The 14,206-nt window shown below is 31.2% G+C and overlaps 1 protein-coding gene across 1 annotated transcript; it reads left to right on the top strand.

Annotated features, from left to right (window-relative positions):
- The first annotated feature begins 685 nt into the window (after window positions 1-685).
- Window positions 686-1,285, top strand: LOC140452707 (uncharacterized). Its single transcript, XM_072547028.1, has one exon. It carries the CDS (start codon window positions 686-688, stop codon window positions 1,283-1,285), a length of 600 nt encoding a protein of 199 aa, XP_072403129.1.
- The last annotated feature ends 12,921 nt before the right edge of the window (window positions 1,286-14,206 follow it).

Genomic DNA, 14,206 nt, shown 5'->3' with positions numbered 1-14,206 from the left:
GGTTACGTCAGTGACAATTGGTAAGTGTTTTCGTCAAGCTAAATTGACTGTAGTTTCTCCTGACATTCAAGATGTTAACGAGGATGACGAAATGCCTTTGTCAGAGTGGATACAAAAATTTAATGCAAACTAGAGATAAGTTTTGAGTGATATAGAAATTATGGAACAAGTGTAAAATGTGGAAATGAATGTTGATGAAGATAATGAAGAAGAAGAAGACGGCGTTGATTGTCCTACAATCCAAGAAGCAATGAGAGCTGCTGAGACCATATCCAGATTTTATCAGTTCAGGGAGGCATCCAAAATTACCAAAGAAGCAGCTCAGATTATTAAGGATATTACAGAAAATATCCTTAATAATATCTTTATAATAGCTTCATTTTTCGGAAATGTTGTGCAGAAGAAAATAACTGACTCTTTTTAGCATTAGAGAACTCTTTTATAAAAAATGTAAGTTTCATATACATTATATGTTTTATTTCTTCTTTTTTTGTACCCTAAATGCAGCTTTAATAATAAATAGGATAGGATATAATAGATAGGATAGATGGCGCTGAACGAGTAAGAGTGTGTGTTTAAGTCTAGCTCCGAGAAACCTAAGTTATTTACGGTAAATTGCATTCATTTTAATAGTTTTTCAGTACTAATTAGTGTAGTGATACGTATAAGTTATATAGTTTAAAGAATGCCATCAACAAGAAATACTCCTAAAACAATCAATAAAAATGTTGTAGCACGTGTTGAGAAACTTGAAGAAGCTTTACAACAAGGTATGAAGGATCTAAGATCTCAAGTAACCAGTAATATCTCAGGTACCCAAATAGATTTTATAAATAAATTTGAGCAAAATATGTTAGAATTAAGTAATTCCGTCAAAGAAGAATTAAATAAAGTGCAAAAACTTGTAATTCAAAACCAAAATAGCATTGAATATCTAAAACAAGACAAACGGCTTAAATCCCTTATTATCAATGGTGTCGATGAGAAAGAAAAAGACGACCTACCTGATGTTATTACAAATATAATCAACAATAAACCTATCTTGTCAACCAATTTAGTTGATTGCTATCGACTAGGTAAAAAACGAAATTTGGATAAGAGGCCAAGACCGGTAGCCGTTGTGTTTGTAAACAGATGGTTGAAAACAAAAGTGTTTAATCAGAAGAAAAATCTTAAAGGTTGCAGTGTCGTGATTAGTGAAATGCTTTCTCCTGGTTGTCAGGAATTATTAAAAAAAAGTGAGGACATCTGTGGGTACCAAAAACTGCTGGACATATCAAGGTAAAATATATGTATCACAAAATGGGTCAAAGAATCTTATATTATCTGAAAACGACCTTGCTTTATTATAATTTAAATTTATTTTCATATATGTTGGTTTGCAATTAGAGTTAATATTATTATTAGTTATAATGGTATATCTTGGGGAGAGATTTTGGCATATAGGTACTTACTTTATTTTCATTTTTCTTTGAACATTTTATTTTTGTTTCTTTTTTAATTATTGCTTTAATTATCTGAACTTAGGCGAATTAAATTTATTTACTGTTAGGTTATTTTCTTTAAGCTTTAATTCAAATTTAACTGTACATCTTGAGTTATTTAGTAAAAAATCCTTAGTTTATACTGTGTTTTGAATTAAAGAGTAATATCTATATATTTTTTTTACACTGTTAATACATCACCATGTGAATTACTGTTTATGCAAATAATAATCATCTACAAATTTTGCTTAAATTATTTACATAATCGTTTGTACCAATTTAGTAAGGATCTAATCTAAGCTTAACATGAGTAGTTTAAAGTTTGCTCATATAAACTCTAGATCGCTAGTTGCGCATTTTATTGATGTAAAAGAACTTATTTTGAAAAATGATTTAGATATTTTGGGTATAAGTGAAACATGGTTAAAGGAATCAATATCCAGTAAAAACATTAATATACCTGGCTATAACTTTGAGCGAGTCGACAGGAATAAAAATGACACAGGTGGAGGTGTAGGTATTTACATAAAATGTAATATAAATTATGTGCTGATTAAGTCATCAAATGAAATTGAAAAGATATGGTTAAAACTCTCTCTTCGTTATGAAACACTAGCTATTGGTGTTTTATATAATCCTTATGGAGCATTTTATAAAACTTTCTTTGGAGTTTTGGAAACAACTTTATCATCAGTACTGCCAAGTGTAGATCATTTACTCTGTTTGGGCGATTTTAATGTTGATCTGTTAAATACCAATAATTATTCCACACAGTTCATTACAGATGTATTAGATGGTCTTGGACTAAGGCAGATGGTAAATCAAGCAACTAGAATCACCCAGTTCACATCTACTCTTCTTGATTATGTAATCACATCTACTGAGGATAAAATCTTGTCTATTGAAGTAAAACATATCCCAGAAATAAGCGATCATGAATTGGTTGTTTTAAAATTTGGTTGTGATGTCAAATCTAATACAAATAAATTTATTACTACTCGGAATTTCAAAAATTTAAATTACAGTTAATTTAAATCATATCTGGATTCTACACCGCGGATAATAATTTATGAATTGCCAGATATAGACAGTAAAGTCGATTTTCTCTCTAATAATATCACTACTTTACTTCACATACATGTTTCATATCAGACTTTTAGAATCTCAAAGAAATATGCTCCATGGATAACTAATGGCATCAAGCAATTAATATTAGATAGGGTAAAGCACTTACTACTTACGAAGTTACTAAAAATATAAATTAATTGAATGACTACAAAGTATTGCGTAACTTAGTAATAGCCATGACTACGAGGGAGAAAAAATCATATTTTAAAAACATACATAATCAATCTTCTAAAGATATGTGGAATAATTTAAAATAGTTGGTAAATAATTGCAAAACCAAAAATAACTTTAAAATAAAAAACGTGTGGAATGCAAACGAGATAAATAAACACTTTATTAAAGTCATACCAAACATAAAAGCTTACATTGATACACAAATATTCTATGAAAACAACTTTAAGTATTCTCTCAGTTCTTGTCTTAACTTTAAACCAGTATCTGAAATTAATATTTTGCATATTTTTATTAATATTAAACGTAAAACTATTGGTGATGATGGTATTAAAATATTAACGCTGCAACTGTTTATTCCCTTTCTTCTACCGTAGATCACACATATCATTAACTGTTGCTTAACAAATTCAATTTTTCCCAGTAAATGGAAACGGGCACATATTATTCCTTTACCGAAGACTAAAATTACAGAAAGCATTAAAGAGTTAAGAGCAGTAACTGTACTGCCTACATTATCTAAAATTTTGGAAAAGGTAATCGATATTCAGTTACAAACGCATTTAAAAAATAACAACATAATCTCTACGATGCAGTCCGGTTTTAGGTCCAGATATCTTTCTGCTTTATTAAATATTACAGATGATATTTTTAGAGCCTATGACCAAAACAAAATATCAATTCGAATTCTTCTAGACTACTCACAAGCTTTTGATACAATTAACCATAATTTGTTATTCTCTATTTTAAAATATATTGGTCTAGAAGCGAGAGCAGTTAATCTAATGAAATCCTATCTTTCTAATAGATGTCAAGCAGTAAAACTTAATCAAAATATTTCTTCATTTCTAGATCTTAATACTGATGTGCCTCAAGGATCTATATTAGGTCCAATTTTATTCTCTATACACACATCTAATTTTCCTTCTGTGTTTTTGTCCTGTTCACAACATTATTATGCAGACGATACCCAACTCTATATGTCATTTTATCCAAATGAGTGTAATCAAGCGGTAAATGCAATAAATCATGACCTTCTTCAGCTGCAGATTTTTTCTCAAAATCATTGTTTAAAATTGAATACATTAAAAACTCAGGGTATCATTTTTGGGAGGAATCTCCATAGGAAAATATTTTTATAGAATTATGCCAATCAAATTATCTTAGGAAATGACAATTTAATTTTTAGCAAAAAGATTAAAAGCCTTGGGGTTTGGTTCGACGAAGATTTAAGGTTTACATATCATGTAAGTATTTGTTTACAACGAGCTTACGCCGTTTTAAAATTACTGTAACAAAGCCGCAATTTATTAAGTAGGGCCACAAAGTCATTATTATGTAATGCTCTGGTATTATAAAAATTAAATTATTGTGACGTGCTTTACAATGCGTGTCTCACTGAATTTGATTAATGGAGAATACAGAAATTGCAAAATTCTTGTTTGCGTTTGATTTTTGGCATCAGGAAATTTTAAAGGATAAGTCATGTTTTCACTGTAGTCAAGTGGCTAAATATGAAAAATCGTCGGAAACTCCATGCTTTATGTTTTTACCATGAAATAATTCAAGAGAGAGTTCCACCATACCTGTACAATCGAATAACTTATAGGACGGAGGTTCATAATCTTAATCTTAGACACAAGAATACCCTCACTTTACCTAAACATACAACATCCTTTTTTAAACGTTCATTTTCATATTCAATTGCTTGCAATATTAACAGTTTGTCCTAAAATATTAAAAATCTGTCTAGACTTAAGTTCAAGAGATTAATTTATGAGCAGTTGTTCGCTGAACTGTAATTTAAAAATTTAAGAATTAAAAAAAAATAAATACTTTATAATTAATAAATTTAATATGTACTTAATATTTTTATGTTTTATTGTAAATACAATTTCATTCTTCAGATATAGTCTATCTATCCTATTTTCGGGGGGTTAGGTGGAAGAGCAGTTGTGTGCCACAGAATCTGGTCCTACTGATATTATATTTCATTGTAAAGAAAATTTAATCTGTTGTTAATAAAGACATTTATTATTATTATTATTATTATTATTATTATTAAATAATGCTGTAATAAAATTTTACCTCGTTAAAATTTTATTTTTTTCTACCTTTTTTATAACGTCACTCTGATAAAGTGCCATTTTTTTACTGGACCCTTTAATCTGGCACCTCTCGCACAGAGTAGTCTGGGCATCAGAAACGCCAAAGACTAGATCCTTATGGGTCTAGCCCGTATGATAGAGGTAATTAAATGAATCCATTTTAGGAGGCCTAAGTATCTGAAGGGCTCACAAATGGGCCCTGCCCCTATCTACCATAACCATAACAATAACAGACCTACGATTACGTATGCAGCAAATGTGCTGAATGCTGAATCACAACAGAATTTATGTCGACTGCCCCAACCGACTCTATGTAGGGTATACTAGACCTTCCTCTATTACAAATATAAATGGAAAAAAAAAAGACAAAGGAAGGAGCATACAGAAAGCGAATAAGACCAGAAGCAGGGCGAAAGGGTACTGGGATTAAATCTGGAGAGGCTCTCTAAATAATAATCATTTAAAGTTTAAAACGGTACCAGATGCAATGCAACCTAAATTTAATTTCGACAAACTGGTTATCCTCGTTTTTTCAGGACATAACCTATGGGAGTCGATTCACAGGTATAACCAAAATTAAGATAGAGGTAATGGATTTTAACAAGAGCTATGAGTCATACCAATACAGTACACAAGTTTACCTTTTATTTACAAGGTCATAGCTCTTGTCAAAATCCATTACCTTTAGTCTTATCTATAATATCCAATCTCGAGATAGGAATCAAACATGAACAAGAAGAACAACCTTATAGGATAATTTTGTGATATTTTCTCCAGATATTCTAATAGATTTTAACCAAAATGTGTATTTAAATATATTTTTGTAATCTCACCTTTACTTTGTACTAATTTTAATAACTATTTTTAATATATTCCATATACAAAATGTTGAATAAATTCCTTATACAACAAATATCGCAGTTGATAATTTATTGGTTACATTTTTAAAGTTAGCAGTTGCATTTATGTTGGAATAAATTGGCGAAGATAGAAAACTAAATGGCAATTTGTAATTTAAGAAGTATAGTTTAACGTGCCTAAGATTTATTTATTAATTCTCTTTGTAAATTGGGGAGATATATCAAACATTAGGTACATATAGTAAACGAAAATAACTGAAATCTTTTTATGTGGATAAAATTTGTTTATAATAAATTTTATACGTTTAATAAATCGTAATATAGGGTCATAACTTTAAAATAGCTTTAATTCAACATCAGATAAATAGATTAATATATAATAATATTAGCTAATATTTTTTCCATTTAATTGAATTCGGAAACTTCAGTTGTTTATACCGTCTACCAATTTACAAAATCACTAGCTACAGATGACTAATAATGTAAATGCTAATCAGACTTTTCATGAATTTTTTCGAAGTGCACTTTCCATTTGTCTTTGACACTGGTTAGTGACCACTAGGAAGTCTTTTGCTTCTTCTTCGGTTCTCGGCGTCTATCGGCTGGTTCGTTGTTCATGAGGAGCTTGAGGTCCTTGTAGTCCAGCTGCAAGTACCATCGAATAACTGTCAATCGGCCCAAATGCATCGAGAGGCCGGAGCCCAGTAATTTAATGTAGGTCTGAAGGTGTCATTTTTGAATTTAGATCGATAATAAAATGTGTATTTTAGATTAAAAAGAGTTTAAGCTTTTAAACTACGTGAATAAATTATGTTTACATACCAAATCAATAGCAATAAATTCCAAATATACAATGAATCTAAATGCATGTTGCAAGTAAAAGATAAGCATAAAGTACATACAAAAAAGGAAAAAAGTCGGAAATATTCCCAATATCATTTGTGAAGAAATTCTTCGCATAGGTCGGATTTTATTTTTAATTTGAATTTTTCTTATGATACAAGACATATACAGCATCGATCACCTTTCAATACTGACGTCAAAAATACTTTTTTTTAAATGGAATGTCCCGTATATTTTTATATTTATAAAAAGAGAACTTGTATTCAAATAAACTGATTCATCAGTTTCAATAAGTTTTTATAAAGTAGTAAAGTAAATGTTTGAAAAAAGTACTTTCGCTAGTCACAGTCCGGCTGGATAACAGTGTCCAGATGCAACACTACTTTGAGGTGAAAATTTAAAGAGTTTCATGAACTTTTGCTATGAGACAGAATTTATAGGCAACAACGAGAAATAATAATAATAGCTCGTGAACGGAAAAAAATTAATATCGATATTGCTGCGCTAAGTGAAACCATAAAAGTAGAAGAAGGTCACCTTATAGAACATGGCGGTGACTATGCTTTCTTTTGGAAGGAAAAAGCAAAAAATAAAACCCAAATGCACGGCTTAAGCTTTGTTATAAAAAACGAGCTCATCGACTATCTTTAAATTCCTTCTGGAATAAATTAAAGGCTTATGACACTCCGCCTTAAGGTGGTAAATAAACAATGAGCAACCGTAGTTAGTACATACGCATGCACTTTGTATTTAGACGTACGACGAGAAGAAAGAGTGCCTTTAATCTCAACTGGACAGACTTCTTCCCAAGCAGACAAACTCATTATATTGGGAGATTTCAATGCTCATGTCTACTAACAAGTGCTTTAACCAGTACGGATCAGTGTTGGACTGACTACCGACTAGTGCGGTATATTATGGCTCTTCACATCTTCATGATAAGACGTAATCGTTTTTTTAATTGGTAAGAAAATAAGTAAGAAATAAACTAACACTGCTGGATTTACGCACAACGAAAGGTTGACAAAATTGAAGGAAATACTGACTGCCAAGCTCATCGATATATATTTTGACGACATTGAGGAGCATTGGTCAAAGTTTAAGTCAGAAATACTCTCATCTGCTAAAGAAACTGTTGAAAATATTAAAAGAAAACAGGAATAATTAAATGAAAATGATAAGGTTATTCAGAAACATAGATAATAAACGTAATTTGTACATCGCTTGGCAAAACGACCCCAATTCAGTTGCATAATATTCAATACTACGTAAGAGCTGAAGCGGATGTACAGAAGCAAACTCAGCAAAGTAAAAACGAATGCAGTAATGCGAAATCAAATTCAGGAGGGAATACCGGATCTGGGTGAAAGTAACCACACCAGGATATCTAAGACCCCATCTTGGAGGACGTAACTCTATATTTTAGGTAGATATTGATTTAATCTTGCAGTGTGCAACAGAAATCGATAAGAGCACAAATAGTTTAGCAGCCCTCAGGGCTGCGAAGGTCTAAGATAGTCTTTAGGCTAGTGTGGGAAGTCTGAGAACAGTGTCACACTAATATGGGTACTAAGACAGAATATATGGCAATACAAGAGCTGATGAACGTGCTAAAACAGGATTAGATAAAATATTTCGGTCCATGGCCGACCTTAGGAGAACCAAAAGCACTATCCGCAATCAGATATATTGGATCCGAACATAACATAACTCCCATTTGATAAGTATACCTGGTCAAGTATATAGCAAAATATATATTGGCTATACACATGCAAATAGGGGTGAATTTCTGAAGAAAACAAGCAAGGACCAACTCAGGAGCATACCAGGCTTTCTTACTGGAAATGTGCCAGTCAAGGGACCTTGATGCCAAAACTAAATTTAATGATAAAACAATGAGAACTTGATTTCTTTCTCACGTAATGTACTTTTACTATGTGTCTAGACTTTATAGCCTTTAACTAAATACGTTGAGGAGAGGAGTGTTTGTCCCAAGTTGGTCATTCAGAAGTACATATATCTATATTTTTTAGTTTATTAATTTCCATAAATTTTAATTTTAAAGGCCTTTATTTTGAATGTTGAGAATTTGAAATTGGTCGGTAAAAGAATGATTCAAAAGAATGGAAACACTAAAGACCATTAGATAAAAAGCCCAGTACCTTTTCTTTGATTACATATACAGGCAAGATATCAACAAAAATAGCCAAACACATAAAAAAAACAATAATACCAGCTTTCAAAACAAAATTATTAAGAACAACAAGAGCCAAAAGAAACTGCACTTAAACAGTGAGGTATACAAATTTACACGTGGTGACCGCCCAAAAACTTACATCGGTCAAACTGATAGAACCTTTAACAAACGTATAACACAACACAAAAGGGCTTTTATTAATCGAAAAACAGAAAAACAGATTCTACGTACGCACTTCACATTATAGATAATAATCATTCTTATAACGACCAATTTTAATTTCTCCCCATTTAAAATAAAGGCTTTAGGCTATGTTTCTTATATTCTGTAGAAATAAATAAATTAAAAAATATAAATATATAAATCTGAAGGATCAACTTAAAATAAACAACTCTCCCCTGTTCAAATTATTCAATTATCAACTATAAAGTGTACAAATAGTAAAAATACATCCCTTGAGTAAGGCACTCTGCCGAAACAGCTGTAGTAAAAATCAGTTGTAACAAATTTTGTGAAAGTGTAGAAAAAAATGTTTTACAATTAACTTCCGTCAAGTAACGATTGAATCCATCACTTATCTAAAACTAAAAATCGACAGTTAACCCGAAGCAGTCAACCATACCTTGCATACTAACATAAGCACTAGATAGCAGATGACAAACACATGTTGAAGATTACCAAGTGACTCCAAAAATTTATGGTACCGATCCAGTGGATCTCTACTATCTGGTCCAGAATTCTGCAATAGGTATCATAAATAGATATCATAAACAGGAAGTCAAAGGCGGCAATACATCATTGGTGAATGATCGCAGAAAGCGCAACATCATGGTGTATAAGAAAAAGCTTCCGAAATAAATAAGACATATTTTGAATTGAGAGGATTATACCTATATCGAAAGTGGACTAATTTATGAAGTTCTTAAAAAAGAGTCCAAAAATAAAGGTCAATGCATTGTATTTTTGGATGCAACTTTTTGGATTTATTTTAAACTTATCATTTATTTTCTAGTTACTTTTCACTCATCGATTGTGGTTTACATCCTCAAAGTATTTGTGATATTTTTATATACTGCTATCGACGGACAATGTTTTAAAATAAAAGATAACTAAATGGAATTGAATGATGCAGCAAAAACCAGGAAAATATTTTTTGATTAGTGTATTAAAATATTTTATAAAATAATAATAAACAATATTCCTTTCAACAAACATTTACAAAATATTAAGTATGTTTTGGTGCATATGATCATTTAGAAGTAACCATTACCGAATATATAAACCTTTTAAACCATTTTAATAAAAAATTAACAACTTAAAATAAATTTTTTTTTTTTTTTTTTATTTAAAGGCAGCCGCATCAACCATATTGGTTATTAGCGGATGAATTTAATACAAACAATAATGATTACAAATAACAAATAAATAACATACTTATATGTGGTTCAATATGTTACAGTCTCTTAAAAATTTCACAATATTTTCACTGGTACACTCACTAAAAATGTCCCTTATAACTGATGGGATTTTATTAGTTAGTCTTTCAGTACTATATTTGGGACACTCCGTTAATACGTGTTTCACTGTTAACGGCACGTCACAACTCGTACATTTTGATTGAGGTTCCTTCTTCATGAGATATTCATGGGTGAGTTTGCTGTATCCTAATCGGAGCCTGGTTAATACAACCTGAAGGAAACGGCTAGGGGCGTTGTTAGTCCATCGTCCAAAATTTGGTTTAATTTCTTTTAACTTTGAGGATTTTTCTTCCCAACATTTAGTCCAATTACATATCAGCTTTTGTTTAAAGTACGGATTGAGATCTTTTGCTAATGGTTTTATTATCGGTCTGATATTTGGGGAATTTGCTATTTCCCGAGCATTTTTATCAGCTAGTTCGTTTCCTTTAATGCCTATATGTGATGATACCCACACGAAGACTAATGTTTTGTTTTCCAGCTGCTGCATCTTGTTTTTAATTAATTTAGCTATCGGGTTGCAAGTGTACATTTTTGACAGTATATGAAGGGAATTGATTGAGTCAGTAATAATAAGGAATTTATCTGGTTTGACTGTTTGTATGTGAATTAGAGCTCTGTATATTGCATACAATTCTCCAGTTATCACAGTGGATTCTGTGGGCAATTTGAAACTTTTTATTATGTCTCTTATAACAAATGATGATCCTACACCAGAAGTTGTTTTAGATACATCTGTGTAATCTTGGGTATATTCAGGGAAAGAAGAAAGTATTCTATTATAATTGCTTATAAATATTTGTGGATTAGTTTCAGATTTATGATATGATGATAGTTCTAAATTTAAAGTAGGCAAAGGTATTAACCAAGGAGGTGGCGTGTTTACGTTTGCTGAATGTGTTGAGGGAAAGTTAAAAATTTCAATAGAGTTTAAAATGTTTTTGATCCTTAATTGAAATGGTAAATGTGTTCTTATATTGATATTTGATAACGATGGCTGAGTAAGAAAATGGTTGTCAGGTTGTAGTGATGATTGTTTTGAAGCGTAAGATAGACTAAGTAATTTACGTCGTTCATGTAATGATGGCTCTCCAAGTTCCCACTCGAGACTTGCAACAGGAGTTGTTCTATAAGCTCCAGAGATTATGCGTAATGCATTGTTGTGTATAATGTCTAAGATTTTTAAATTTGTCTTCGACGCTGAAGAATATGCAATGCATCCGTAATCCAATTTTGATCGAATTAGGCTTCTATACAACAGTAATAATGTATCTCCGTCAGCACCCCATTGTGTGTTGGCTAAACATTTAAGAAGATTTATACCATTTTGACATGATATCGCCAATTGTTTAATATGTGGTTTCCAACTTAAAGTTTCGTCGAATGTTATGCCTAAATATTTTATCTTTGTACTTCGTTTTAAAAACTTTGTGCCGAATTTTAAGGCAGGTATGTTAGTGTGAATAGGCTTTTTGGAAAAAATAATATATTGTGTCTTGTCAGCTGAAAAATAGAATCCACTCCTATTAGACCACCTTTCGATTTTATTTAGTTCTTCTTGTAAAAGTTTGACCATCGAGTTAATATTTTTTCCTTTGATAAACATTATCATATCATCAGCATATAATCTAGCCTGTGCAGGTCTCTTGAGATTTTTTATAACATCATTCATTGCAATTAAAAAAAGTGTAGGGCTAATTACAGATCCTTGTGGTGTTCCATTGTCTTGAGACTTAATACTAGAAATTTCTCCATTACTACGTACAGAAAATTTGCGTTCATGTAGAAAGTTATTCAAAAATGCCAACATGTTTCCTTGAATTCCCCAAGTCTGCAGCTTTGTTAATATTCTGTGTCGCCATGCTAAGTCAAATGCTTTGTGGATGTCAAAGTAAACAGCTATGCATTTCTGTTTGTTACAGAAGGCTTCATTAATTTGACTTTCTAAATGTAAAACATTATCTATAGTAGATCTCAAAGGACGAAATCCAGCTTGTTCCGGTATAAGTAAATTGTGATGTTCCAAATGCCACATAAGTCTATTATTTATTATTTTCTCTAGCAGTTTGCAAGTAGAATATGTAAGTGATATTGGCCTATATGATTCTGCCGCTGTAGCCGGTTTGTTAGGTTTTAGTATAGGGATGACAATAGCTTGTCTCCATAAGTCAGGAAATTTATGTTTACACCAGATTGTATTAAAAAGATTCAATAGAAAGTCTAAAGCTTCGTTAGGTAACTGTTTTAAGAATATTGCGGGTATGTCATCTGGACCTGGTGATGTGTCTTTTAACATTTGGATTGTTTCTAATAGTTCTGTTTTATTAATTGGAGTATTTATATCATCGTTATTGGCTATAATTTCTATTGGATATGCTTCTTCTTCTTCCCGATATCGTAAAAAAGTATTGCTGTAATTTTCATTTGTAGATTCTTGTCTGTATGTTTCAGCTAATTCTTCTACAATTTTCTTGTTTTCATTAATTATGTTTCCATTTCGTTCTAGGTATTTTATTCCATTTTGTGTACTGACGCCAGAAATCTTCTTAACTTTTTTCCATGCTGATGACATGTTTGTATTCCTGTTAATACTTTGAACGTGTTTTTTCCAGGACTCTTTTTTAGATCTGGTAGTAATTAATTTTGCATATGCCCTTTTTTTCTTTAGCTCTATTAAGTTCTCATTGGTTTTATGTCTTTTGAAAGTATTTAAAGCTTTTTTACTTTGTTTTATTGCCAATTTACACTCTTCATTCCACCAGGGAACAACTTTGTTTTTTGTTATATACTTTGTTTTTCCCATTGCAATTGTGGCCACTTCAGTGATTAAGTTATTAAACAATTTTAAAGTTAAGTTTATGTCTTCTTCAATTATAGAGATATTCGGTATTTCTTCAGTAATTTTTGTTTTAAAAATGTTCCAGTTGGCTTGCTTAATTTTCCACTTTTGCAAAGGATTGGTTTTTGTTGTGGGGTTGGAAATTTTTGTTACTATTATTGGATAATGATCACTTCCATATAAATCGTCTACGGTTTGCCATGTGTGATTTAGTAACGTCGATGGGTCAGAAATAGACAAGTCAATAGCTGAAAAATTTCCAGTAGCTGCGTCGAAACGAGTTTTAGCTCCGTCGTTCATTATTGTTAAATTCATGCTATTAATTACGTTTGCTAATACCTTTCCATTTTTAGTTGTTTTTCCGGAACCCCATAGAAGATTATGGCTGTTAAAGTCCCCGAGAATTAATTTTGGTGATGGAATTTGCATAATTAAGTCGGAAAGTTCATTTCCTTGGATATTTTGGCTCGGGGGAATATAAACGTTACATATGTTCATTTTTTGATTAGTACCTATTGTTACTGTTACTGCTATTGCTTCTAAGTTTGTTTTAATTGTTATTCTGTTTACTTGTAAATCGGTTTTAGCATATATCGCAACATCGCCACTAGCGTGATTTGTTTGTCTATTTTGGTAGTAAACATTATATGACCTCAAGTTATACGCATTGTTGCCTTTAAAATTAGTTTCTTGAAGACATATAATATCAGGTGAATATTTCTTAATAAGGACCTGAAATAAGGGTAGGCGGGTGTAAAAACTGTTTAAGTTCCACTGTAAAATATTATTATACATGAATTTATTTTTATTTAAATAATTAGTTTTGAGATATATCACTGTCTACGTCAGATGAGCCAACATGTTCGAGCAGTTGTTTGGTTAATTTTTTACTTAGTCTAGTACATTTAATTTTCATATTTCGATCTTCAGCCTGGGTATGTATTTCATTTATCATTTCTATAAGAGATGGAATATGTAGGGTATAGTCTTTAGCAATGCTTAATGCATCATTACTACCGTGAGTGTTCTCTAACAGATTAGTGAATTGTTAACTATCGAGTGGGAACTTGGGATTGTGATTGTCAATAAAATTGGTTA

This window comes from Diabrotica undecimpunctata, chromosome 11 (genome assembly GCF_040954645.1).
Source record: "Diabrotica undecimpunctata isolate CICGRU chromosome 11, icDiaUnde3, whole genome shotgun sequence".
NCBI classification, from domain to species: domain Eukaryota; kingdom Metazoa; phylum Arthropoda; class Insecta; order Coleoptera; family Chrysomelidae; genus Diabrotica; species Diabrotica undecimpunctata.
The sequence above is the reverse complement of the archived record's forward strand: the minus strand, read 5'-3'. Positions and strand labels throughout refer to the sequence as shown.